The 23,302-nt window shown below is 36.1% G+C and overlaps 1 protein-coding gene across 17 annotated transcripts in view; it reads left to right on the forward strand.

The window, feature by feature from the left end:
* CACNA2D3 (calcium voltage-gated channel auxiliary subunit alpha2delta 3) overlaps positions 1 to 23,302 on the forward strand; it is a 422,632-nt gene that overhangs the window by 88,027 nt on the left and 311,303 nt on the right. For 16 of the 17 annotated variants that reach the window (XR_002442442.1, XR_002442444.1, XR_002442443.1 and 13 more), the window contains one exon: positions 1,467 to 1,583. Coding sequence is in view for 12 of the 17 variants with exons in the window: in XM_021409181.1 (XP_021264856.1) it covers positions 1,467 to 1,583 (117 nt within the window). In the remaining 5 variants the exon portion in view is untranslated. Of the gene's footprint in view, positions 1 to 1,466; positions 1,584 to 10,296; positions 10,482 to 23,302 lie in introns of those variants that run through there. The other variant, XM_021409178.1, reaches the window with a different exon arrangement.

Raw genomic sequence — 23,302 nt, forward strand, 5'->3', positions numbered from 1 at the left:
CCAAAGCTTCTAATCCCGTGGGACATGAGCAGACTTTGAGATCATTAATTAACTGGGAGTGTTCTCAATTTACTGTTAATCTAGTCCATTTTACCACACTTCATTACAGTAAGATTTACCTCTGTTGTCTACTGTGTTCTTTTATTTTCTCCCAAAAAACTCAAATAAAGATTTATCTATTTTAGACAAATCACCGTGCTATCCTGTGTATACATATATATTTCAGAATGGATAATAGAACTTTAGCCTGAATTTAGTAATAGGCTTGCAGAGTTGAAATCAAAATGTTTATAGGCATAGGGAAAAAAAATCCATCCTGCTTTCCTCCAAAGAATAAAATGCAGGCGGTCTGCTTGAGGCTTCTTAAAGTTACAAGATTACTATTAAAGTCTGAAATAAAAGAATCTCATAGTAGGAAGCAATGTAAAAGTAAATAAAATAATTACTGGAATGGGAAAATTACAGAATACAAAAAACTCAACATCCTAAATATTTTCTGACAACATTATATGTTAACCTTCTTATGAAATGGTCTGCAAATGACATCTATCAAATTTTCCTATCAAAACATTAATGCAAGCTTTTACAGATAAGTATTCAGATTACAGCCGGTTCAAAGTGTCATTTGCCTTGGAAAATAGTTGAAAGAAATGAGTACAATGTGCACAGGAATTCCCTTACAGTGGATTCCTTTCTTCTGTCACCTGCCAGGACATGACTGGCCCTTACTTATTCATTGTTTTGATTGGTGAAATGTTCATCCTGCTGCTTTAAGCCATTTTTCTTTTATATCCTTATTCTTCCTTCTCTCTGGCATATAATAAATAAAGAGGATAAAAATTGAATGTATTTTCAATCTAAGAGTTATTCTGTGAATGAGACCATAAGTTAATGCTCATCCATACTGTACAAATGATGCTTTGCCTTCAGATAAAGACACATATTTCTGTGGTTTGTTTAGGGTTTTCCTTGCAAGGAAAGTTAAGGACATGTAGATACACTTACAGCATAAGTATTCCTAATCTAAGTATTTTGTAAAACTAATGAAGTAGATATTTGCAGGATCTTCAGTGGAGGAGGGGGATTCTAGGTGGCTAAGACATATATGCATATCATTGGTTTAAAACAATTTTGGATGGAATATAGAGATTTTATTTATTTTTAATATTTTGATGTTTGGTTGTCTGGAGAAGTAATTTAATTGTTGTGAAGGAAAATCACTATATTTCTGTGGTGCTCGGCATAAATATTTCTAATGTATTTTCTTAACAGAGTTCTGGTTACTAAACCTTTTGTTTCTTCTGTGTGTCAGCGTCTTGGTGCATAGCAGCCTTCTGTCCACAGATAAACATCAAATAAGTAGAGACTGTCAGCAACAGCATAAATGAATCCAGTCATTAGTTGTCAAAATTTCAGGTTCGTTGAATAATTTTTCCTTAATTTTTTTTTTTCATTTCTTCCCTCAGAAATACAAAGAATATGAGAAGGACGTTGCAATAGAAGAAATCGATGGCCTTCAGCTTGTGAAGAAGTTAGCAAAGAATATGGAAGAAATGTTTCATAAAAAGTCCGAAGCTGTGCGGGTAAGCAGCAGATCAGTCTGCTATTTCATTCTCTAATGTCAAACTAAGCATGGAATTTAGGCTCTGCTCTGGAAGATGTACAAACAATTGAAAATGAAATGGAAATGCTAAAGTGTTCAGAAGTATTTTTATAATCAGTTCCACAGAGAATATATTTGAATTTTTTCTACCATCAATAGATAAACACAAAAGTGTGTAGCAAGGGTTGGACTACTTGTTTCCCATATGGAGTTGTAAGCTGTCACTTGTGTTTGGTAGAACATAACTGCTACATACAGTTGTGCATTATTATATTAGATTTCACATCATCAAACCAAAGTAGACTTCATATCATTGCTTTCTAGTACAAAAGTAGTACTGGGGGAAACTTCTGAATTTGATAGCTGTCCTGTAGATCAGGTCAAGGAAAAGATGAAAATGCCTCATATAAGAATAAATCCAAAACTCCTTTACTTGTGGTAAGTACTACATTACTGGAAAGGTAACTTATCAACGATCTACAGTAGTTACCTACTTTCTGTACTTCTGCAGGTTTGAATGTTTTCTTTTTTTAACTCCATTCTGACACTTCTTTTGTGCTCAGTAGTTTTATTAGATTTACCACAGAAAAAATCTGATGTCTGTGTTCTTCTGTATTAAATAGGGTTGGGTTTTTTTTTGTAACATGAGTCCTAAAGAATTGCAGCTACTCCTGTTGTACTTTTCATTTTACATTATTATTTGAAATGTAGGTGGCTGCCTGTTACTGTAGTTTCTGTTGTATCATCAGTGTCAACGAGCTGACGATCTGTGCTGTCATCTGCCTTCCTATTGGTTGTATGGCTGCTCTGTTGAGATGGAGGTCTCAGCATCTCAACTGTGTAGCTGAAGGCATCACCCAAGGAAGGGGATTCCATCTGTGTGTGTAGCTGCAGATACAATTCAGCCTTTTATTTTTATTTTTTTTAAGTGCAAAAAGGAGGAAGGAATATAGTGCTCTTTTAGAGATTGAATTTTCTGAGCTGGCAGCAAAGTAAAACATATTTCAGCTTGTAAACTGAGCACGCTTGGCAGAGAAGCAGAGAAAGACAATAAACATGGAACCCCCACAGTGCCATTTTAACGGTCTGTTTTTCAGAGGGAAAACTGCACTTTAAGTTACATGCAACAGCTTCCAGAAGCCTTGCAAATTGCTTGCAGAAGCACATTGATTCTGGAGGGATTTTTTTCCTTATTCCCTAGAGAAAACTACTGCTCTGATGTTGTAAAAATGTCGTAAAGTGTTCTCAGAGCAGTGATGCTTTAGAGCTAGAAGTGAGCAGCAAGCAGCAAGCGGTGTACAGTGAAAGGGAACATCTTTTCTATAGATGTGGAGCACTGTTGGGGAAGAGCACTTGTTCTCTCAATTATAGCTTTATAATGAATGTTTTCCAGCGGTGGTAAAGTGTATAGAGCTGGTTTGGCCTCTTCACATAGATGGAGTTTTTTGTCTCCTTAAAGAGGAAAATAAGCAACCAAAGCTTCCTGCACCAATATAGGCTATTGTGCTCTGTGTAAAAGTTAAAGCACTTATATAGTGTTGTCTGAAAGAACTTCAGTGCCAAAATAACCTGACTGACATCTAGAATGTTCTTTGGACATTTTCCATCTTTGGATAAGCAGTTAGAAGCTTGGTTTGTAAAGGGGTGCTTCATTTTAATTTCTCTAGTGTATCTTCCAGGAAAGTTACTTTTTGCATAATTACAAGACATGGGTCATCTGAGATGGTTCTTAGTGGGAGTCAGAGATGGAATGGGTGACCATTCATGTTCTGGTAATAAATTCAAAACCTGCAAGAGTTCCATTTGCCAGTAGAGCTTACTATTTTTGGTCCTGATAAGTTTTGACCAGATTCTATCTTTGGCCCATCAAAACTCATTTTCTTCTATTTGTAGAAGTGAGATGGGAGTTGCAAAGCTTATGTAGGACTAAGACGTCTTCTACATTGAGACAAAGCTATGCTGAATCCTTCTGCCTCTACTACAGTATAGTTTTGACCTAAACTTTGAATGGAAATGTCCTGAGCACTGAAACCTAGAGGTTAGATTAATATTTTAGATGATCTGGGGTTAATATTTGGTAAGTAGCAAATGAAGAGCATCTTCTAAAATATCACCCAGCCCTAGAAATGTGGGGGAACAACTGAGAAGAAATGTGTTTGTGTCACTGCAAACCACTGGTTGAATTAGCGACAGATAGATCATTGTAAGTAGTAATTCCGTGGTGTAATGTAAAATAATTTTTAAATAAAGCACTTTAATCAATGCACTTTCTCAGCTTTTAGCATATGTAGCAAAATCTGACAACTTTTCAGAAAGCCACAGTCATACAGAATGTTTAATTTGTGGAAAAGGCCAATAAGGAGATCAGGAGATACAGAAATAGGATGGCATGGAAAGATCTTTGTTGTTTTTATTGTTGTTGTTTTCTGTTTTGTTTTGCTTTGTACTTTCAAACACATTAACTTGTTCTGAGGTACTAATCACTACTGAACTCTCTTCTCCCTCCTACTCCTTTATAGTCTGGTTGAATTTTTATTTTTGTCTCATCGCTTTTCATAATGATTAGTTGGTTCAGAGTGATTTTTATCATATTCATCCCCTGTTTGAATTACCCTTCACTATGCAATTATCCTATCACAGAATGTCCTATTTTTGTGCTGTCAGATACATAAAATAAATGGAAAACTGAAAGAGCTAAACCAATTATGTAACCTTTTGTCATCTACTTACTGATGGAAACCCTTGCAAGCAACTCCCCCTACTCCCAGTGTTCACTATTTACATTAGATTTATGTCAGATCAGGATATTCCTGTTAACTGTTTCTTCCCTAACACTGCCCTACTTGATGAAATTTCAGACAGGCAACTTGCAAATCTTATTTTTAAATATTTGTGACAGAGTTTGAGTTAATACCATGGAAGAGTGGTTTTGATTCCAGATTGTTAATACTTAGCTTTGCTTATAACTGTGACAAATGCAGAGGTATCTCGTTAAAACTGTGGCATTCAGCTTAGAAAAAAATCTTACCGCCCATAAGTTGGGATAAGTGGAAATATTTCCTGAGTTGTTCGTCAGTAGTTTTAATTTTACAGCCAAACCCAAGTAATCAGTTGGAAAGCCTTGCATAGTCCACTGTCACTGTGATATTACTTCAGCTGCCTTTCCTGGATTTTTAGTGATTTCACTCATACAAAGTGGGCTTGTTCAGCCTTAATGTAAAGTTAGATGTGATTTTTTTTTTTATTTTAAGGATTTTAAGGAGGTCTCATGACACTTCAGTGTCTCCACTCATTGGGAACTGGAGAGAATAGAGCATGACCGCATGGTGCTCACTAACGAAGGTCTATTCTAAGAAACTAAATGCCAGAAAAGAGGTAGAACTAAAACTATTCATTTGCTGGTTTTATTTTTTTCTAGTTAATGCTGTCTTAGGAAAAAAAAGCAAAGAAAGGAGGGAAGTGAAGGAATGTAGTATGAAATACAAATTATTAGGGAATATTTTAAAAAAACACAAAAATTTAAATATTAGCTATGCAGTTAAATTTCCATTTTCAATAGTATCATTCTGCAAGAAAAGAGAATCCTATAAAAATGATTATTGATTTACTTCTAAGATGGTGAATCAAGTGTTAAGGATTATTTTTCTTTCAGGTAACTACCATTGCTACAGTGGAAAATGCAAATAAAAGATTTTTTTTATTAACTTTTCTACCATAGCTACCTGATGTTTATTGTGGAGCTCATTCTCATTATAACTGTGCTGTGAAAAATAATTGCTGTTGTACAGTAATTCAATTTCAGTGCATTCATGCATCAGTAAGCCAGTGGGGTTTATCTAGAGAAACCTGTGACTTTAAAGCTTTTTATCGTGAAATTCCACATGCAGAGAAATGATCTTCCAAGGAGCAGAGTATCAGCATTAACATTTAACAAACACTTACAATGAGAAGAAATAGAACTTTTATTTTTCCCAACAAGTGATTTTTACACCGGTCTTCAAACTGCTTTCAGATACTGTTAGAGCTGTATTGTTCACATGTGGATAAAAAAAGTGTAATGTGTGTTTGAAATGTTTATGCTCATTCAAATACTGTCTGTGTTTGCACATTTTGTTTTATGGATGTGTATGGATGTGTGAGTACATACCTTTACACACATTGAAGTTTATACATGTAATGTTAACAGACCCAGTTTATTGATTTGCATGTGTGCAGCTGCGCATGAACTAAGTAAGCAAGATATTAAACTCCACCCACACATTGCCTGGCAATTACTGATGATCAATAAATCAATTTTATTTACATATGTGTGTGTATATATATATATATAAACAAAGCCACGCATGCCAATTATTATTTATGTTGGGAGGGCAAAATGAGTTTGCTTGGAGGAACATAGAGCGGTGAATATATATTTTTAAGAAAGCTGAAGTAATCATACTGAATAAGCCAGGCAGTTGTCAATGGTTTACGGGTGTTCGGCCTGGTTCCATGATGAATGAGGCGGGGGACCCACAGACCCACGCCCCGGGAAAGGGAAAAGGGAAAAAGGCTAAGAAAATGGACCTGAAAACAAAACAGCGGCAACAATCTGAGGAGAAACAAACTAATTTACTAAATAAGATATCGGAATGCAAAATAACACAATAAAATACAATATAATTACAATTTAAGCTGATAAATCCAATACAGTGAGAGAGAGGGTGTCCGAAATCAAGGTAGGCCTTACTCTAATACCGACGATAAGATGACTGGGGAGAAGTTGCTGCTGGGATGAGAGACGGGTGGAAAGAGAGAGCAGGTCTCGTGATCTGTGAGTTTTTATCTTTCCCTCTGACCAGCAAACGGTAACAGGTTCGCAAAGTCCCCTGGGGAATGCAGTAGTCTGAGAACCGGGTACATACACTACATGATGTTATGATGTGGAATACCAATAACCAAAAATCATAAAGCCATGACACCAGTGAATGTAGCTTTACTTACAAACTGCCCACAAGTTCTTAACTCATTCCTTACCAGCATGTAGTATTTAACTTAAATGTGTTGCTTAATGGGGAGCGCTTCCCCATTTGATCAGACACATTGCTCAAGGAAGGTAGCGTTTGTTTTCTCGTTGTCTGAGGGTGATATTTAGAACTGGATTTTGGAGGCAGCTCTACCAACTGCTTAAACACCTTTCCATTGAAAGAGTTATTCCAGTCATTCACTTTAATGCTTCCAAATGATGTCATTGAAATCAAACAAAAGATTTATCACTGAAAACTAAATATAAATAGAAAGTTACTATTATTTTACGTGTGCTCACTTTGAGGAAGTTATTAACGTAAAGTTTTAGGAGCATTTTTTGGTTTTCTTAGGGGTAAGTTGTTTTCAGTGTATTCTTCACTTGAGATTTATTGACTACTTTTCCCCCAGTTTGCATTTGAGTCTACTGTCACTTTCGATAATAGTTAAATCCTTACAGGAGTCATGGGTCGTTACAGAGTGTAGCCTTACTGATGAAAGGCAGAGAATATTCAGTCATAAGAAAGGCTTGGAGATCAGAGGGACCTGAATATTTTTGTTGTGGGAGGCTAATTGAATTAATGTTGGGTAGAAACAAGAAGTATTATGATAAGATGCTGTATTGAAAATGGGAGCCTTCATCAAGACAAGAATCCAAATGAAAATAATGAAAAGCAAAAATATCAAGACCCAACACCTTTTTGAATCAGAAAAGAAGAGGATGTCCCTGTTATGTCATTATGCCAATTCAGGGCATTTACTGAGGACAGGACATTTCTGCATGGTGCTGTTTTTCATCTAGATTGTATATTGTTAACTTGGTGGTTGAAATGTATTCACTTACAGCACTACCTAAAGAAAAAATTGAGGCAGCAGTGAGGAATATTCCAGTGAGTTTTTGAAGAGGTATTATTTTTATGAGACTATTTCAAATGTGCACTTTCTTCAGTGTCCACTGTAGGTTTTATTACTGTTATTTTCATTCTAATTTTCCATCACTTAGATCAAAACTGGATTGAGAATGGCATTCTTGAGAAACAAATGGTCATCCATATTTCATATTCATATAATAGAAGATGAAAAGGTCCTAAGCATCAAAGCTTATTGCTTTGCTAGCCTGGCTATATTAAAATGTATAATAAACACATTTCTACTGTCCATACTGTTTCCTCATTGAGCTAACATGCATCTGTAGAATTACAAAGGAAAGTGAATATCAACATACACTGCTTAAAGCTGTGCTGCCCGATGGGCGCTATTCTGATCAGCAGATGAAAAAAATGTATAAAAATTACAGGAGGAAAAATTTGTAAGTGGTTATGGGTGGAAGGAAATTATGGTGAATCAACCCAGTATCACTATAAATAGTTTCAAATGACAGAATAAAAATAAAATGAATCAAAAAGAGAGAGGTACAACTGTGTTAATTACTGGCAATAAATTAAAAGTTTTCAGCAATATTTTTTGCATTCACATTTAGTGTTTTAACTTAATTGTTCCTAGTTACTTCTGCTATCCATTTGAGTTTTGCTCACAGTTTGACTGGTCTTTCATATGTAAGTGCTGTATTTCTGTTCTGAAAGCATTAAGAGCTTTACTTAATTTTTGGCAAATTAGACTACACTGGAAAATAATATTATGGTTAATAATTCCCTGACAGTCAGAGGATTATTTAGAAGCATAATACATAGTAATCATAGTTTGAAGAATATTTAAAGACACATTGAATGTTTTTCATGTTTACTGCTATTGGATTTAGCAGTTGCTTTTCTCGATGTGCAGAAACTAAGATCTTCAAGAAACACAAGCAAAAAAAAAAAAAAAGCAAGCTTTTTCTAGTGCAGTTTAGCTAGATCATGTATTGCTTCTTTGCTTTTGAGTTCTCTGAGTTTTCCAACAAATATGTGTATTTGTAAACAGAAATTGCTATGAATTCTGAAAGATAAATAATGAAAATCCTATGTTTTATTCTCATTGAACCTGTGGTAGCCTTCTCTTATCCTTAGCCTACGTTCCTATTACAGAATTGCAGCCTGTCCTTGGGCATGCTGGTGGTGAATGAAGGGGGAAGCAGCAATCAGCTGATTGCACACCTGTGCTACCTGTGGGACAGAGCAGCTGGGTGCTGTGGAAGCTGGGAGCTCTGTCTGCAGCCCTGAATCAGAGCAGGGAGTTAAAGACACTGATCAAATCTTTATCTAACTCTTAACTATCTTAAAGCCCAGTTTAGCTGAGGCTGCGGAAAGCTATTCTTTGACTGGAGGATGGCAGGGAGAAAGAGGCAAAACCTGGCAAACTTCATTGTTTGCCTTTTCTTACACATACAAAGCTTGAGTGTTTAACTTCCACAAGAATAGAAAGAAAACCAGAAAAAACTTTGTTGGGATCCTTCACCAACTGCTTAGTCATTTATTTTTAATAGTTTTGGAATGGCTTCATTGCAACAACTAGGTAAGTAAAAATAATTTTGTTAACCAATCTTTCTTCAATGGTTGGAAAGAATTTTCTACTTTCAGTCTGTGTGTACAAATCAGTATTAAAGGGAGAAACTATTAATTTGGTAGATCCATTTTTGAGGAAGTAGTAAGTAGTTCATATTGATCATGTTTAGGAGATTTGAGGAATGTGTATTTCTTGAGATTTTTAGAGTCATGTACGTAATCTGGCACATGCAGCCTGCAGGAACTACTATTTCCTGAATGCCAACTTGTACGGTACTGCAGATTTGAAGCTCTCATTGTCCTGGTGCAGCTTGAAATAAATACCTACCCTAACAAAGTAACTTAAACTGGGCTTTGAATTTTGTCTGGCTTTGAAACTCTGGAAAACTTGTATGTAATATCTAACCAGTCCTAGGGAATTCAGTGAATTTCTTTTGGAAGTTTAAATTGAGGGAAAAAAATACTCTTAAAAAGGAAAGGGGGAAAATGAAGACTTATGGAGAAAACCTAAAAGCATTTTATGCTGGAAATGATTATGATAGTTTTATCTTTAGTGCTGAGAAAAGAAGTGAAAAGTATTTAAAGATAGTGCTTTCAAATATAAAACACTTATCTGAAAATACAGGCAGAGAGAAAAATCAAACCAGACACTTCACAGAATAATTCATTTATTAAACTTCATTGCAAAAGTATATAACATTCAGTGTTTGCCATCAACAACATAAAATAGCTTTCCTCACAGCAGGAAGAAAAAAGTAAAGTAGCTTTGGAAGAATAAACTAGGAGAGATTGGCCTTATGTATCCTTCTTTCTTATCACTGTTTTGGAGAATTACCATATTTTAATATTTAACATTATTTATTTTAACAAAAACAGTTGTATTTCCAACTTGCTGTTTACTGTCTGATTTATACATATCACTTCAAATAGTAAAGTTTTGTAAAATATGTTTAATTCCACTTGCATGACTATCAGCTGTTCAATTATTCATAATTTTTATTTCAATTTTATGTACATATCATTAAATCTATTTTAGGAGTGCTAAACACCGTTCTCATATGTTGTAAGCACTGCTACTTTTATGTCATGTGAATGTAATAAAAAAATTCAGGTTGAGCTCACTTTTAGGTAGTTTCCTGGTACTTGTTATTAATTGGCAATTTTAAATACTCTCTTGAGAGAATACCCCATGGCCTGCATGCTGTTTGTATAATATTAGCCTGTTTTCTAAAACAGGACACAGATGCAATGTAATGCTAACATAATGAATGAAGGTAACTTCTTGGAGAGAGTCCCCTGGGGCATGCCCTGTGCTCATCACAGAACAGCTGCTGATGCCACTGCCTCTTTCCCATTACAAGATCTGGAAGGAAACTGGTAGCAAAATTTTGGTGATTGCTTTGTACATCTGTGTCCACCTAAAACTACTGCAGGTAATCCTCCAAAGTAGCACATTTGAATGAAACATGCTCTAAAGAGAATCTATTAGTATTTGTTTAAGGAAATTTACTCTTGGTTCTGCTCTTCCTTTACACTTGCCATGCAAGATTAGCCAGGTGCTACAGCTCAGCCCAGGTGTCTGCAGGAGCATCACAGGAAGGGAACATTCTAAGGAAAAAGCTGAGGCTAATGGTTTTTACATGCTGTGCCTACAACTTTAAGTGGGTAAAGCTAATCTTTGGCATTTTGATGAATACTAAGAAAAAAATCTCATGTTCTATTTGTTAACATTAAACTTCTTAATGCTCCTAGCCTATACTTGGATATGCTTGCAAACTGGAACTGTATTCTATGACTGAAGGGTTATCCAGTACAAAAAAAAAATAAAATAAAGACAAACCAAAAAACCAAAACCTTAAGCCAATAACCTAAAAGAGTCTTTCTTTCTCTTAGATAAGTTCAGATTCTGTTCATTGCATGAGGTGAAAAGCCCTTGTGAAAGGAAAGCAGAGGAGGGAGACAGAACTGAGTCAGATCAATTAAATTTAATTTGGGTTTAATTTCTTTATTTATGGTGGCTTAAAACCACATCAAACTATCTTCCTATCTGATTGGATGTTTGTCAGGTGCTCTGGTGAATGCCCAAGTGTTTAGGGAAACTTCTAATCACCTGGGTGCAAATCAGTTGCTTCAAGCCTGATATTCCATGTTGCATGCTGTACTGGTAGGTTAGCATCTTCTGTTCCAACTCATTTGTAGAGAATCAATTTCGTCTGTATGGTAGCTTTAGAAAGCTGAGCTCTTGAGCTCAAGCTGTAGATTTCTGATTAAAAGTGTTTTATGTTAGAAACCTGAAATCTCAGGGAAAAACCTTCAAATTTCACTTTCTTTGGGATCAAAGCTAAAGTTTACTTTCCTGCAGAATGAAACGATTTTCAGTTTTGAGGCTTCTGCTAGACAGATGGGCAATATCATAGGAGCAACATAAACCTGCTCAACCCTGAATCTCACAGCTATCAACTTCTGTTGGTACTTGAGTCTTGGACACTGGAGATAAAGCAGCTTTAGAGGCAATAGAAATGATGTAAAGAATCCTATTAAGAACCCAGAATTGCTGTTGATTAATTGACTGATTCATTAAAGTATGCTTTAAAATAATCTGATAAGGGATTTTAAATCACTTCCAAAGATGGATTTTGAATGTGGATTTCATAAAAATGTCCAAGCAATTCTTCCCCTGTAGACGAAAGAAGATCTTAAAACATTTATGCTGTAGAATTAAGATCTGCAGAAAGAGCAGCTGAGGACAAGAGCTCTGCAAAGCTGTGCTGCAGTGCACTGGTGTAGGAGCAGGTACGGAGAGTGATGTGCTTGGCATTGCTTTTCTGCTTTGAGATGATACCCAAAAAAGCAGAAATGTTATTTTCTTTTTGTGGCATTTGAAGTATTTGAGGGAGAAAATGAAATTGAGATTTCATTTCGAAATCTCTCTTTCTCAAGGGTTGTGTCGTTTGGTGCTTTGTCTTCAGTACTGTGACAATAGTCATTTATTTCAGGTAGCATCTTGATTTCAATATCACGCTATATGATTACGGCTTGTTATCTTTAGCAAATGCTTTTAAATTAGTTACGTGCAAAAAACCCAAACAATAAATTACAGAGAACACTATAACTTATTTTACAGTCTGTAAAAATAGATACAGCCACATATTCCTGTATCAAATGCATTTCTCTGTCCTTTAAGCTAGCACAGCATATCGTGGATGATTGCTTCTGGCAGTGCTGTGTAAGTACTGCAGGATGACAAACAGTCTGAGCAAAACATAACAAAAAAAGGTATTTCATGGAAGAAATGAGTGGTTCCAAAGTGATACTATAAATTGAAGTTTTATTGATGAAGCTGTTTTTTGTTATAAAGGTTAAATTACAGCAATCATTTGGACACAATGCACTACAGAAATACTGCGTTATAGAAAAAGTCTTGTGCCCTTAATTTCTGATGGGGCATTCCAGTGGGATGGAAAATGCACCAGGAACATTTTATGCAAGAGAAAAGGAAATAACTGCTCTATACCTGTGAGTGTATTTGCTCTAAAAACAAGCAGGAATTGGAGCAAATTATACTGCAGAAAAATGCACTTAGACTGCACTGAGATCTCATGCATTGTCATGTCACCCTTCCCAGATTCATCAAAGCATGGGCTGTGCTCTAGAAACCTCCCAAAAATATTGCAGCACTACTTCTTGTATGTCAGAACTCAGGGGGATGCCTGAGGTCAGTTCTTCACATAATTCTTATGTGTAAGGATAAGACAGCTTAAAACTATTTTTTTTTCTGTATGTTTGAAATAGCTGGTAAATCTATGTCCCCGGCAGAGGGCACCTTAAGGGAGAACAGTGAAAAACTCCTTTGCTACTTTGCGTTTCGCTGTGTTTCAGCAGTGGGTTGGGTTTGCTGGGTTCTGGTACTCTTTGGGACTAGCATATTGAGGGGATTTTGTCCTCTTTCACGCACTCAGCAGACTAGAATAATATCTGTAATTAAACTACTTTGGCTTATATTCAACTTTTCCTGATATTGAAAAAGGATTTTTGTTAGGAAAATCATTTTTATCATTCATTTCCCGTACCTTGTGATGAGATGGTAATTTAACACTTTATAAGTCTGCCAGTAAATTAGTATTTCTAGAGTTATTTATTTTGAATTTATCTTAATTATCTTACTTTTATGGATATTTATGGAGTGTTATTTTTTTTTGCACATGAAAAATTACTACTGTTATTCTTAAGATGCATCTAAGAAGACTAAATTACCTTATTTTAATGCAAATATTTCTGACATATAAAAATGGAAATACCGCCTTGGTTTTTGAATTAAGCAATTTTCATTTAAATGTCACTGAATCATTGTAGAAATGGGAATAGTTATTTTCCTTTTGCCTTTAGATAATTCCATTCTCATGATCTCGAAATTAAATGACTAGCCTCCTGATCTTTATTTTTGACTGAAGTTCAATAAGGAATTAAATTAATAAAAGATAAGTCCACAGGTGGCTAATTAATATGCTGATGGACAATGTGTAGTTCAAGAAGTCCATTAAACACTGATTATGTCCGTTTTTAAAGTATGCACTGCTGACCACTGCTGGGGAGCGGCAGCTTGGAGCTATGTATGAATGACTCTTACATGCTGACATCATGTGGTGTGATGGCATACACTTGTTGCTGTGTTTCTATATGCCTCATAAAGAGCTGAAGTTAAAAAGTTATTAAATTAATACTGTCAGGTATTTGGTTTTTGTTTGTTTTCTTTGGTAATTGAAACTTGGCTTTGTTCTCTACAGTACTATTAATGCTGGATAACAAAGAGGCATGCATACGTTTACTGTAATGGTCCAGTTTTGCTTGCCTGTTTCAACCTGCTCTACATCTGTGAGAAGGTGGGCAGTACTATGCATTCGCATCCTGGATGCAGGTGATGACAGTTTTGAACTGTCACCCAATACACTGCTTGAAAACACTTGATCGGTAGAAAAACGCTATATTACTCCATTTCTCTCCTGATGCCCATAATGCAGGCTAATCACAAACACTCTGCAGACTTGCTTGCTGTCTTTCATGACTAAGTAGGTGGAGTGCGTAGTGAAAGCTGTAGGGATGGAGATTAGTTAATTACTTTCGGCAATTCCTCGTGACGGTCTGCACTGAAGGAATTAGCGATGCCTTGGTAGACCTCTCTTAAGCCAGAAGCTATTGTAATGCTCCGTTTTGGAGATTCATAGAAATGATTTAATTACCTGGGTTCTTCCCTCTCTTCTGTGTGCAAGTTCTCATTAAAAGAAATAAAAGAAAAAACTTTGATCACTCTTTTGTTCCTTTTATACTGAACTTTGAGGCAATTACTTCAGTTATTATCAGTGTTATATCAATACTGTCTGCCACTTTCTTCCCAGTTCCCTTCTAGTCTGTCTGCCTCCTGCCAGGATACTTACTAGTTTTTTGAAGAAATTCTACTGCTTTTCTACTGTTTTATTATATATATATATATATATATATATATATATATATATGTTTAATTTGGAACTACTGTTAATTTTCCTCCCTTGTTATCTTGAGTATTCTGAAGACTTTTTTTTTTTTTTAAGTCTACTTTGCACTCCTGGGTTACTCACCATGTGATGCCTCGTCTTACCTTCTAATCAGTTTTCCTTTTGTACTTACTGTTCCTTAAGTACTGTTAAACTGGGATGGTGTACTTTCTGCTTTCTCTTGCAATTAAGACAGTAATTTCTTTGCTGTTTGAAATGGAATGAAACCAGCAAATTGCTTATCATGTATGGTTTTTCAGAACAGGTACTTTTCCTATGAGGGGTAAAAAAAATTCTGGATCTTTACAACTTTACAGCTTTTCATGTAGTTAATAATAGTGGAAGAGATGGAAAATTCACAATATATATATTTTTTAATATAAATTTTTTTGATTATGAGTTTGAAACAAAGCTTCTGCCCTTTCAGAATGCTGTAAACGACGATTGTAAAAAGACCATCTAAGCTAAATGGCATTAGCTGCAGTTGCTTTGATTTTTTGATATTTCCAGTGTGAAAAAGTGCAAGCCGTAGTCATTTGGCTTTGTTTGGAAGAATCGGCTTTTATAATTAGTCTGTTCCTGTGCGGGGGGGGGGGAAGCACCAAAACGTGAATCTGGAAGAGTTTCTAGTCCCTCCCTGTTTCTAGAACTGGGTGACCTTTATTTGATTTTGCACTTTTTGATTTTGCACAATTTTCAGTTACCTCACAGGTCTGCTGCCATGTGGCTGAAAAGTCTTAGTGAAACAAACCACTTCTTATGAAAGAAACAATGAGAATTACAGTGATCTAGGATTTGAAGGGGGATAGAATATTTTAAAAGATTAGTTTTCTAATGACAAGATTTGAAAGTTTGTTATTATATAGGTTTATACCGCCAGATGGTGGCACAGAACGGAATGTGGTTTTACTACAGAATCATCAAAGTAGTCAAGGATAATTTTCAAGTATTTTGTAAGTAACACCAAATAATGACTTATATATCACATTATTAAAAAATTTTAATGTAACATATTATTAGATTGGTCTTTAGGCATATACATTTTTAATGTATTTTGTTTGAATACATGGCTTGTATACAATCAACCTTACCTTATGTAGATGTGAAATCATAAAAATCCAGCTGGTCCTTCTGAGGATTATTTTTATTAAAGGAAATAAAATGTAGTCAGGATAAACTCTAGATTTTCTATGTGAAATTGCTAAAATATTTCATCTAAAATAAAATAAGTCAAAATTAGAAGTGTTTTATAAACTATGCATGATTTAAAGTCAATCTTAAATATCTTCATTCCATAGCAGAAAAGTTGAGAACAATGACACAATAGAATATGTCATATCATGAATATGAATTATCTTACAGTATTCCTATTATATTTTGCGCATTATTTTCACACATCTTGCAAGGCTGAACTCTTTGCGGGCACCAATGTAGGAATAGAAAATATTCTTTATTTCTTCTTGCGTGGTGTATAAATGTGAAGAGAAAAGCAGACAGGATATTAAAAATCATAAGCACAAAGCTATAGGTTGATTTTAATTTGTTGGAGTAAAAGTCTTCCAAGGGAGTTGGAGCATCAGGGATGTAGATGGATGTTTGTGGATTGTGATACTGTAGAAGTTGGCTTAAAACTCCAGTGTAGAACAATCTGTGGTGCCATATGAGACTTAACATTCAGACTGTACATGACAATTGGTTGCTTATCATGCTTCTTGGGAGGTAACGAAGTATATCCCACTGGCATAAAAACAGCCTAGAGAATGTTATAAAAACATAAAACTAATAATCTACCAACTTTGTAAGCTTTCCTTTTGATGCTTTATATTATTTCTATTTTCTATTCTATTTTTTTGACTTGTCAGTCTCAGTATTTCATCCCACACAATTCTCTTCTTTTGAAAATCCAACCCTCCTATTCTACTTGTTACTTATTTCACTTGTTACTTATTTCTTATGGTATTTATTTATAAGGTGTTGCAAATACAAAATTAATACATGGATTTTACTCTATTATCTAGGTGTCATTGTGTTAGTTAAGTGTTTTAGTTATCTGATGTGACAGAGTATATTAATTAGATGAGGGAAATTTTATAAATGTATTGTTTCTGTGCAGTAATCACAATAATATTAAAATAAAAAAAATAATCCCTTTGATTTAGAACAAGTAGAAAAAAGCTAAGCTAATCATTATTAGCTTGCTAGGTTGTATATTCACTTGCTATCTCTCACTTCTATGTAGCTCAGGGTATCTTTTCTAATGTTTAATATGTTAACGTATTTGTGGTTAAAAGCTGTTAAATTGTTCCCCTTTACCTTTCTTTCACTCGGGAATTCAAGTACTGTGAGCCAAAATTAGCACTCAGGTCATTACAAAGACACTGCTGATATTGTATTTCATACTTAATGAATCTTTATTGGCATCTGGGTCTAACCTTGACTCTGCTTAGTGAATCATAACTTGGCAGTAGGTGTGCCGATGTCCTGTCTAATTCCAGGGGAAATAAACTCGTCTTTTCCCAAGTATTGGCAATTTCATAATGAAATGCACTTTTGTGCTTCTTTTGAATAAAAAAAAGCATATAGATCTATGCTTTATGAAACTCCCATACCAGAAGCAGCTGGGCAGTGTTCTGGAGATGCAATGCTGGTCTAGATGCGCTCCATACCCTGGGTGCTGCTGCCAGCTGTAGAGGGGCAGTACGTAGTCTTGCTATGGTGTTGTTACAGCCTGAAAAGCCCAGACTCAGCACCTTGCTAGCAAGGAGCTAGATGCCTGTGCAGGAATGTAATTAATAAAAATTCAGATCTCATTGATTTTTATTGCAGGGGTAAAGGTAGGTCGCTGTTTGTGGNTTTTTTTTTTTGTTAGGAATTAAGGTCAGCTCCAAACTCTTAGAATAAGGACTGCAGTAGAAACCCAAGGTCAGCTCCAAACTCTTAGAATAAGGACTGCAGTAGAAACCCAAGTATAAATCTTGACCTGAACACAATTTCTCAGATACTCAGAAGAAAGCCCTCACTGGCTGGCTGTCATGTGTTCAGAGGCCTCTCTCCTTTTTACTAGGAATGCCGTTCTCTTCTTGCAAACATAAGATATCTGCCAAGCTTTTGATCAACTCTAATACAAGTCACTTTTGTCCTTTTGTTTTTATTTTAAACCAGTGCTCTATTTTTAAACCTCGGGGCTATTTCCTTTTCAGCGGTTCTGATGCATGAGCAGCTCGTGTACTGATAGATGCTAGGGTTCTGAAAGGATGTTTTCCATCCCCCCCACCCCCAAGAAATATGCTTTTGGCAACTGCAAGAGAAAGCGTTGCAAAAATGGTCCCCAGGCAGTGTTTTGGATCTTTTCTCATTATACCAATTAATCCAACTTTTGCCATAGGGCATAACTAATACTTCTGGTCTGAGGATGTTCCTCACATTTCAGAATTTGTCATTTGTGCCATGTAATATAGGAGGGAGATGTTGAGAGCAAAGGGTTTTGTGGGACTTATGTGAAATGTGGGATACTGCAATCAAGAGAGAATATTTAAATGTCTCACTTAAACTGTCAGGCAAACTAGATATGCAGAGATGCATATGTTCTGAGAATATCAAATCTGCTGTACAGAGTATCTTCAAAGAGACACTTTGAAATAGAAATTACAGCTGAAATGAATTCTGTGTAGCACTTCCCCATCTTCTGGAATTGACATCAAGCTTGCCTCAGAACGCGATGACCAAAAAAAAAAAAAAATAAATCCCACAAATGCCACCTGGGAATATAGAGCTTCTAGAAGTGCTGACATTATCACTGAAGTTGCAGAACAGCCAAACTAGCAATATAATTCGCTATATCCTTTAATTTTAATGCCTCAATCTACTCTATCTGGAAATAACTTAATTAAAAAAGAAAGAAAAGAATACCACCAACGCATTGATTAATTTTCGGGTAAGCTGTGTGAAATCTGTCAGTCTGAGTTCACAGTATCCCTGAGCTTCATTTTCTTTGGATTTGAAAATAAACCCTAAACCTCAAGGATGAAATGCCACCATGGCTCATTTCATTACTCCAAGAATATAATAAAACAGCCCAGAATTAGCATTTTCTCCCCGTAGTCATGCTGTTATTCTTAGGTAGCTGTCTTCAGTGAGGGCAGGGCTGGGAGCGGTGATCCCTTCCATCACTGCAGCTCTCCTCTTGCTGATATTAGCCCTCATTTGCGTGGGATGTGCAGGTCTTTGTGCTGGTCCCTGGGCACCGCTGGTTGCTGGAAATTCCATGAGTGCAACCACAGAAGATGGACTAGGAATTTTTATTTCTTTATATTTGAATGAGCAAAGAGTACTATTCCTTACCTCCCACCCCCCTTCCTTCACAGAGTACCTTATCTGCTGTGTGAAAGGGCAGCTTGTTTGCTTTGGTTTGCTTTCCTGCATCCACAGTCAGAGACAGTAATCCTTGTGTTCTTTCCTTTCTTACTAAAGGACAGGATTAATTGGTTTTGAGGCTTCCAAACCTGCTCTTTACAAAGAGTAACTGTAGAGAGGAGCCTATGTGGGAGAGAAATGGCACAGAGGAGCTCTCTGAAGTTCTCCATGAACTTCTTGCTGTGAAATTGAAAGGTAAATTGGAACAATTTCTGTGCCTTCGATGGAGCTGGTTCCTCTATGTGCTGCTGAAGCATTCATACTGGTGATTACTTCTATTCTAGTAGATTGTAGGAAATACTCGGAGATCTTTATGTATTTATTGCTTTCTTTGAGAACCAAAACACGTGAAGCTTTAGAAACAAAACAACAAAGGAAAAATAGAATTCACTCAAAAGGTTTAGTGGTGCACACACTGTGTGCACACTCATATCCACTTCAGGACTTCAAAATTCTTTTTTTTAATATGCAGTGTTTCAGAATTGCTCACATACTGAGACAGTTGTGCACTGACTTGCTCACATCCAGAAGCTGCACATCCCTGGCGATACAGAGCTGCCCGCTTGTTGCTCAGGCAGGCTCCTTCATCACCCATCAGTTTGGAATTTTTCCAAAAATAAAAATTTCACGGTCTTTTTCAAGAAAGTGACTTTCTGTTTGGCTTTCCTGAAGGGGCTTTGAGCAGTGGTTATTCAGCGCAGCTTCTTCAGGAAGCAATGTGAACAATGTGAAGTTCATTCTGGGAAGTGACCCCAAACAAATTGAATTTTCAGAGATGCGAAAAATCACCCTCCTGAACCCAGATCTCTTGAGGGTGCTTGGTGGTTGTTTTCTTTTTTTTTTTTTTGGTGCTCCCAGACATTTGAATCCTGATTTGGACAGGAGAGAATTCAAACTTTTTAACTGAAGGTATATTGTAGCTGATCCTGACCACTTCCTTCTGCCATGTGAACTCCTGGGATGGTGAGGTCTGGTCCTGTCAGATAGAGTGGCAGTGAGTCCCCGAATGAGCACTCAACCTGGGGACTATGGAATGTTACTTTTCAAATTAGTGCAGAGATTTGAAAAAGGATGCAAATGAATATGTAATTCTGTTGAGGGAAGCATCATTAAGGTCTTCATTTCTGTGATGTAGTGGAGCTTTCCACAAGAAAAAAGCTGGTTGGAGGTGAGTTTGCCTTTCAGGAGGAAAGAATGAACTCAAACAGGAATAGCCTCAAGTTTTTCTTTGAATAAAATTTTAGAATGGCTTGGGTTGGAAGAGATATCGAAGATCATCTAGTATCAACCCACTGCCATGGGCAGGCTTGCTGACCACTAAATCAGGAACTAGGCTCTTTTGTATGCTCCAAATACAAAACACTTTTGTTTGCCTTTGCTTTCTCTACTGTAAGAAAGCTAATGTGTATGTTAAGAAAAACGTGAATGAATGAAAAGTAACAGCTAGGAAGCAACACCAAGTTGGGAGAACACTTCTGAAGTTGAAAAGAACCTGTCACATATGCATCATCTTTTAGGAGGAGGAAAAGTGAATATTTGTGACAAGTGGGAGGCTGGGATATTGCTGGAACTTAATGTGCTGGCAGTCCTTCTGTGTGGTGTCATTGGTAGCCTAATACCCAGATTCAAGTCTGAAACATGCCATTTGATCCTATTTGTATCTTAAATTGTTATCGTTCTCTCTATTTGTTTTTTATCTTCCTTCAAGCACAAATTGGTCACACAGGTTTGCACAAACATACAAACATTTTTCTTGCAGTCATTCAGGATCCGGTGTAATATGTAGCTTGAAAACACAGGGCTTTGCTGCATTTAAATTCTTAGATAAAAGGTTCTTAAATTTTTTTTCATATAATGTTGTGGAAAGACCAAATAGACAATAAAATATGCTTTCTCGTTGCAAAGTATGACATGATGGTAAAAGCATATATAAAGGTGACAGTTTCAGGCTGGTTGGAAATACTTAAATTTGTTTTCTCTCTAATATGAAAAAAAATAAGATAAACTGTGAAATTTTAGGCAATATTAATTGAAGTGGAAAAAATGTGTGTAAAATCTGTTAAATGAACTGAAAAATGAATGACTCCTACGATGACTTCAAACTACTTGGGGGATGTAAATAGTTAGACATCTCAACAGAACAAACCACGCAATTTTTCAAGGTTTGATTTTCATATATAAACAATATTTGAATGTAACAATTGACACTCAAACTCAAGAACTTAATACTGCAATTTGTTAAAGTAACTGAAAAGATATGTACAGCGTTACTAGTATACCTGCAGAGAATAATTAGCTGCCTTACAGTGCTAAGGTATCTTTCTTTATGAAGTTCCTTGTAGTGGTTGAAGCTGAATAACAACACTATCCATTTTCAAGAAGTGACACACATCCAATTAAATTTTTAGCTCTAAATCTATTAAGGCAAAGCAGAGCAAACCACCCAAACATGAGCGCTGTTTCTTCACTTCTGTGGCTGAGTAATGTGATGCAAAAAGGAGTGGCTTTTCATGGTATGAGTGGTTCAGGGAAGGTGAGCATGCTACCAAGGTTATTAGAGAATTATGCATTTCGCCTGTGAAATGTTATCTGTCACTGCCACTGTAACTCATTATTAGCATATCCTTTGACACTCCTGTTTTTTTCCTAATGCCACAGAAAACAAAGCAAAATACAGGTGGAAGTCATATAAACAACAGTGTTGTTTACATGTTGTCATAATACATTTTTATGTTTTTCTATTGTCTTTAAAATGAGAAAATGTTCTTTAAGACAGTACAAATATTTATCACAATGCATGTGATTCAGCAAACAAGCCCAAGCCAGTATATTCTGCATAAATCTAGGTGTTGTTTTCGAAACTGCCTGTAGAAATGGAACGGAAAATGTTCAAAATGATTATTTTGAGACTTTCTATTCAGTTCTAGCCTAGCTATATTCCTCCAAGGCATTGCTTTAAGTTGGGTTGTTGCACTGATTTGCTCTATCAGAACAAGGAAGTAAAATTAAAGACAAATTACTTGCTTGGTAAAATATTACGGACAATCACTTTTTGACTTAAGAGACCATCAAGCAGAGATCTGAACAATGACCTCCCCAAACAGGTTGGAGACAAACAGTTGGGGCTGCAGTTTCCTATGATGTGTGTTTTTGCAGCTGTTAGAAGTGTTAATCCATACAACATTATACACACATGTAAAGTTTAATTAAGATATTATACTATTCTTCCACGTTGCTCGTTTCATCAGACAGTTAAGCATGATGGTGGTGGTGTAAACTTTGTATCCAAATGCGATTTGAATTCATTTAGTAACATCCGTGTTTATACCTGGGAGTGCTGTGTTATTCTACTTACTAGCACTGTACCATTTTATTACTGTGTAAGGGTTTATGCTTCGCCACCTTGATGTTTGACTATGTAAGCGAGGAACTGAAATATATTGCTAGATATATCTGTGGAGATTTCTGGGATTCAGTGTCTCCTTTTGGAAATCCCTGCTGAGTATCTGAAGAAGAGAGCGATATCGCAACTTCAAAAACCTGAAGATTTAATTACCATTTATACGGTCTGTTGCACATTTGTGTAATAAAATTGACCTTGCAAGTTTTATTGGTTTATGGCTTAGTCCACATTCCTGCTTCTTAAAGATTCATGGGAAACATCTTACATACTTTTATTTAAAAATAATTTTCTAAACAGTCCAAACACTGCGGGGAAGGGGACAAGGGAAGTTTGCACCTATTCAGCAGCATGTACAAAAAAATAAAGAATGTAATGCTCAAGCTGCCAAGAAACTGATACTATTCTATACTGCTATGCTTGGTCTTTCTGTAACAGATCTAAAAATTTTTCTTCTGACCTTCTCAGTCAGTTAGAAACTATCCAGGGAGGGATATTAAAGACATTAAACCTGGCCAACAGGACGTGGTTTGGAAAAGACTGTGTTTTCTTCAGCAAGTGGTGTAATATGTGCATTGGGAACATGGCAGGCCCCATATGGAAGTCCTACTGACAGCAGCGTAATACTTTTTAAGCAGTATATACTGTCATACTTCTCCAAAGACTGCAAATTGTGTGATCTGGAAGCCTGTACCATATCCCTCCTCCATCTGTGTGAGAGGGATTTGGTGCCAGACAGGTAGTAGACTTTGCTGTGCTCTGCTACCCTTCATCTGCTTTCATAAGTCCCACTAGTAAAAGCAGAATTATGCCATGGAAATTCAGTGAAATCAATGGAATTCCATATGGCATGAGGTTAGTCACTTGTTTTCAGTGCAACTAGCCCTTAAAGCAGGCTGGCTGTTAATAGTGA

This window comes from Numida meleagris, chromosome 11, assembly GCF_002078875.1.
Source record: "Numida meleagris isolate 19003 breed g44 Domestic line chromosome 11, NumMel1.0, whole genome shotgun sequence".
In the NCBI taxonomy this organism is placed as follows: domain Eukaryota; kingdom Metazoa; phylum Chordata; class Aves; order Galliformes; family Numididae; genus Numida; species Numida meleagris.